We start from the raw sequence: 6,158 nt of genomic DNA, 5'->3' as shown, positions 1-6,158 counted from the left end.
AGGATACTGTGGAAGACGGTGTCAAATGCAGTGTCAATTATGAGGACCTCATAATTATTCTGTGACTGCCTAGGGTGAGTTTTAGTGCACTGCTGCCTTTGTGGTGCAAGAATCAGGGGTGTTCTTTCCTTTTCTTTATGCAGTCATCTCATCACAGTGCAGCTGGATAAGGTTGTCAGGAAAATTCACCTGCTCAAGTGCTAAATCCACATTTCTACTTCAGCCAGGAATTCAGATAATAATGGAAAAATTGAAAGTTTTTTTTAAAAAGCTTAAAATACTCTTATATTTTTAATTTTGCAAGATGGAGACAGAGGTTAATTAGAAAGCTGTCCCACATGCTAACCATTGCAGTTTGGTTTCTTTAGGCACATCCTAAGCAGGAATCAAGAGTGATATTCAGATTCTTTGCTGGGGAAAAGGTGTTACCTCATTCTTGGTTCATGTTTCCTCAGTCTGTGGAAAAGCAGAAAACATCACCCTTCAGAAGACAGTGACCTCTACCAGGTGGCCCTGGCAAGCAGCAATCTATCGGGCGGCCAATGGGGTGAAGGAGAACAGTCTCCGGAAAGGGGCCTGGATCCTGATCTGCAGCGGGGCCCTGGTGAATGAGCGCACTGTGGTGGTGGCAGCTCACTGCGTCACTGACCTGGGCAAGACCATCGTGCTCAAGGCAGCAGAGCTCAAGGTGGTTCTGGGGAAATTCTACAGAGATGATGACAGGGATGAAAAGACCATCCAGAACTTGCGGGTAAGTCTGCTGGGAGCAGAAAATAATGAGCACAGCCAGATGCTGATCTGTCTTGTATGGGGAGAAGGTTATCCATTGAGCAATATGTTGTTTTACACACTGTTCTTTGAAATGCATATCTAGAGACTCAACTGACAGAACTGACATGGCACAAGGAGGGCACATGCTGTAGTTCATTAAATTCCCCTGACATTGTCCAACTCATATATTCACCCCCTTAACACAGATCACTAAGAAAATAGCTCAGGTTCCATAATGTCTTGAGTGATATTGCCAGAAAGAAAGTAGAAGAGATGCCAGATACTGTCAGAAGTGATTAGCATAATTTGTGAGGCAACCACTTGTGCTCTAGATCCTACTTTGACGCCATGAACACATTTCACATCTCAGGCCCAAGGCTCTACAGCTCTAAACTCGAAGTTTATGCCTGACTCCAGCTCAAAAAATAGCACCTCAGGCTCACCAGAGTGGTCTGTTTTTTTCAAGTAGAACTAGAGAGGTTGAAGTCAAAATGAGGAGAAATACAACAATTTTTGGCTGTGTGTGTCTTTTTCTGGAGTGGGAGGGCATGTGAATTAATTAATTGATTTTATTCAATAAATCATAGTTAATTTGATTCTTCTTGCCCGCCTGCTATTTGTAGTTTCTTTCTCTAATTCCAGCTTTTTCAGACTTCTCCTGTACGGAAATATATTATTTTTTACAATATTTCCTTATAGGAATCCTATTCGTTTTTGTGGTGTTTCATCAAGGTAACTAGCAGTAAAGATTTGGCTTTTTATTATCTAATATATCGCTAGGATTCTTTCTTGGTGGGAAGATGGTTGAATTTCACTAAGATAACACTTTAATTCAAAATCCGCACTCGCCTCCAAATTCTACATGCTGAACATGACATGGCAGGTAAAATCTTTTCAGTAAACAGTGGAAAAACTTGAACGGCACATTAGCTCCCCATTTTGCTGAAAATGCCCTTGACTACTTTTCATTAGGAAGAGTTTCATGCAATGAAAACTGTCCTGAAACTCAAGAAAAAAAAAAAGTCAGAAGATGATTGAACTCGTTGCATGTTTCTCATTTGAGTGAGCACTTTGGGAGTGTAGAGTAGGGGAGAAGTATGCAAAATACACTAGCATGTATTATAGTAGTATAGAAAAGTACTGCTGACTTGCCATTGCTGTTAACTCTACAATTCTTCCTACTCTGTTCTTCCTCCCCAGATTTCTGCCATCATAGTGCATCCCAATTATGACCCTATATTACTTGATTCTGACATAGCTATCATAAAACTCTTGGACAAAGCCAGAATCAGCAGTCGTGTTCAACCTATTTGTTTGTCATCTTCCCACGACTTGACTTCATCCACAGAGGATTTAAAAATAATGGTTACTGGCTGGAAGGTATTGGCTGACATTAAAGATCCTGGATACAAGAATGACACGATCCGCATGGGAGTTGTTCGGATGGTGGATTCACTGTTGTGTGAGCAACAGTATGAGGAGAATGGGATACAAGTCAGCATCACTGACAGCATGTTCTGTGCCGAACAAGATCACACAGTCTTTTCTAATATCTGCCCTGCTGAGACTGGTGGGATTGCAGCCATATCTTTGCCAGGAAAAGCATCTCCTGAGCTAAGGTGGTACCTCATGGGATTGGTGAGCTGGGGTTATGATAAAACTTGCAGCCTAGAACTCTACAGTGGTTACACCAAAGCTCTTCCTTTCAAAGACTGGATTGAGAAGAACCTGAAATAAAGATCTGTGTCTGGAAATGGCATTTTATAACTATCATAATATCTCTCAGTCTCTGCTGCTTTAGGCTTCCCATCCGAGTCACAAGCCACATCTGGGATAAGGTTAAAGCAGACAGCCTGGTAATTTGTCCTAGGACCACATGTTCCATCACTGTACTTCTACTTAACCCGTGACAGAGGGCCTTACTGCATGAGAAATTTTGCCGTATTTCGCCTGTCTCCCCTGGTGGGAGGACGATGCTCTGCTCCTGAGTCTGACATACAGAAACAGGACAGCAAATTCTGACAGAAATTAATCTGTAGTGTGGAGTCCCCTAGAAAAGTAGACAGCGAGCCTCTCCCAAAGATCTGTGTGACTGGGTGGATTAGGAGGCTGGAAAGAGTAGCCTGAATTCATTATGATGGATGAGTTTGTTAAGGTATGTGCTGTCTGTATTGCCATAGTACAATGTAATCTTTTTCCCTCCCAAGTACTTTACACATTTAAATAAACCATGGTTTCTTTTTTTAACCTACATACCCATGTCTGACATTATTTAGATTCCTTGTTGCTTCATCTGTGTCACACTCTAGGAACTCTCTACTGTCCTTGTCTGTTTGCATGTGACTCTCACTTGGGACTCTTCATGCACACTGAAAGGCAGAATTTGCACAAAATTCAATTACTACATAAATAACAAGATTTTTTTTTTCCTTAGTATATCCAGTGCTGCTATTATTGTACATGAACCACTGCAATTAAATGTACAGGGGAGTTCTCTCCCACCTTGTATTCTGAACAGATGAAAACCTGAAACATAATTTTAAAAACATTTTTGCATGCGGATTATTTCAAAGACCTATCAAAACCTCAGGACAACTTCTGGTTTACATCCGTTTACATACTTCTGTGGCAAAACAACTCCTCTGTAGCTCTTCAGGGTGAAGAATAATGTCCAGGTCTCACACTTAGCAGAGGCTTTTCTTGACTGCACTGTTTGACAGCAGCGTAAGATTCTCCCTTTGGCCATGTTGTCCAATGGAGAGACTTTGATTTCCTCATGGTCTTTAATCAGTGCTCTTTCACTAAATCATTCCCTATTCACTTGTGGCTAAATACTAGAGATGATCTCTAGAAGAAGTTGGGGAGAAGGGACAGGGGAACGTTTCCCATCAGTAATGACTTGTGGATAAGTCATCTGGAATTTGTAGGACCTCCAAATTCTTACAGTGCCCAAACCAGCTCACAGAAGTAGGTGGATGTGACGGCCGGGGATCTGATGCAAAGATTTAGTACTCTCACCAAGAAGGACTCAGATCCTGAAGTTGTGTTCTGCCTAGCTGTTGCAGTTTGGCTAGCAGCAAAATGCCACAACAACCACTCGGCCATCCTCCTCCCTGCTGGGTATAGGGGAGAGAATTAGAGGGCTAAAGGGAAAAGACACTCGTGGGTTGAGATGAGAACAATTTAATAACTAAACTGCAATAAAATTGAAAATAATAATGATCGTAATAATGATAATAGTAATGTATACAAATATACAAATGAGTGATACACAGTAAACTGCTCACCACCTGATTACCAAGGCTCAGCCTGTTCCCGGCTAATGATCCTGGAGCAAGGAGAGTCCCGAAACTGCAATCCGAGAAAGGGGATAAGAGCCTGAGCGTCCAAGAGACCGAGAGCCAAAGACTTAATGTGTTATGCTTTTGGACTTCTCTTATTTTCACTGGCCGTAGGACCGGGTGATGTCGCTTGAATCAAAAAGTTTAAGAGCTACAACCAAAGTATATTGCTTCTCTTTATCTTGTTTTCTGTCTCCTCCTGCCAGGAGATTATGCTTGGCTGACAAACTGGATGGCAACAACAGCAACAAAAATTCTGAATTAAATGTGAAAAATAAGAAGTGTTTCATTCCTACGCTGGGAGGAGCATGTGCCAGTGAACTTGTGATATGCCCCCGCTGACAGAAGGAGTTAGAGGAAATCAGGTGACAGTTTTGGAGAAGGGCAAACTTGTGGAAAGTCAGTATGTGTTTCTTCCTAACACTATTGACGAAGAATGAAATGAGAAAGGAATAGAATTGTTTATTGAAGCCTGGCTTGCCCAGTCAGAGCTCTTCCACGATTACATTAAATGAGTCTCTACACGCTAATGGTAAGAAAAATACTCTTCTAAAACAGAAATCGTAAAGGGCTGTAAGCTGGTTCTTTTCTCAGTTATAACACTGTGACTGCATTGCTCTCCAGAGCATTATTGTTCTCTACTGCTACAACCGAGAGAGAAAAAATGCCTTAAAATGTTTTTTTTTTCTAGGCAGTCCACACAGATCTGCAAAAGTCTGCGTTAATTCCAGGTTTAGCCCCCACTCTTCTGCTTTTACTAAAGGTCAGCCATGCCTCGTATTTACTGGTTCTCTGACTCCTCCTCAGTCTTGAATCCTGTCCCCATTTGGCTTCAAACCACTCACAGATTGGGCAACGGATAGCTGAAAGTTTCTGGGCTTGGCTGCAACAATATAGCTGTTCGCTGGCTGTATATCACACAGAAGTATATTCTTGAAGAGAAACTTGAAGGAATTCATGGAATGAAAATCACAGGAGGAGGTTGCTACAGCTGTGCAGGCACAGGAGAATTTAACCCCCCTTCTTTTTACAGTCATGATGCTCTTCAAAGGCAGCAGAAGGCAGAAAGTGGCCAGGCTTCCCTCAGCCCCAGGATTCAGATTCTAGCATAGTCCTTTATATAAAGAGGAATTAGCTGTAGCATTTGGTTCTACTTCTGGATTTCAATGATCTTTGAATCCTAGATTCAGTTCTGGCTAATTTCTATATGCAAACATAATGTTTTCTTTCTATTTTTATATGACATATATCTTCACATGTACGGGTGGGCAGTCATATCAATATATCCAAGCACCTGTACTGTGCCTGGTATTGGCAGGAATTACAAATCAGCTTGTCTATCCTGTCTAGCAGGCTGACCCACAGCAGTTCCATACTTACAGCCTGAGCAGAACACGGGTTAACATCGCATGCCAATAATGAGGAAAAATAGGGGATGAAACTTAGAAAAAAAACAACCTGTCCTCTGGAATCACTAATCCATTTGATAGCTAGGATCTATTTTTAAGATGCAAAACTGTTTCAAACTTCTCTTTCTAAACAGGTGAGGATCTGTGCCATCTGTTGGAGAAAGGGTGTGAAATAGCACAACATGGATAGCAACACATCTTCCCTCCGAGGAAAAGAGCTGTGTATTCTGGAAACACTGTAAGGATATTGCGATGGAAAAAAAAAAAAAAAAAAAAGAAAAAAAAAAAAAGAAAAAAAAAAAGACTAAAACAGTCCCTGCATTCTTACTCCAGTGGATTTATACTTCTGCCTTTGTATGTTTTTGGGGCTGGGAGTGCATTAAATTACTTCCAAAAGCCAGCGTGCTTAGCTGAAAAATAGCCCTGTAAGGAAATGGACATATTGAAGTGTGGGCTCTTCTTGGGCATACCTTCAGTGCCTCTAATGGAATTACCCTGGTAACTTGTTTCCCTTGAAAACCTAAAAGACCATGGTAAGATTAAAAGAAAAAAAAGTGTATTGGATTAGGACTAGGGAATGCATACTAAACTACATCCTGCCATTTTTAAGGACAGGTCCTGGAATTGGGTGGGTTGC

At 41.4% G+C, this 6,158-nt stretch overlaps 1 protein-coding gene across 1 annotated transcript; it reads left to right on the top strand.

The window, feature by feature from the left end:
* Positions 1-422: 422 nt before the first annotated feature.
* On the top strand, positions 423-2,747 carry LOC104463004 (inactive serine protease PAMR1-like; the record flags this gene model as incomplete). The annotated part of the gene is made up of 2 exons (XM_010075174.1): positions 423-751; positions 1,972-2,747. Coding segments are annotated over 2 exons (866 nt in total), but the record flags the coding sequence as incomplete, so codon positions are not given.
* Between the last annotated feature and the right edge of the window lie 3,411 nt (positions 2,748-6,158).

The sequence above is a fragment of the Pterocles gutturalis genome, unplaced genomic scaffold (genome assembly GCF_000699245.1).
Source record: "Pterocles gutturalis isolate BGI_N339 unplaced genomic scaffold, ASM69924v1 scaffold12082, whole genome shotgun sequence".
NCBI lineage: Eukaryota > Metazoa > Chordata > Aves > Pterocliformes > Pteroclidae > Pterocles > Pterocles gutturalis.
This window is presented reverse-complemented; position numbering and strand designations above follow the sequence as displayed.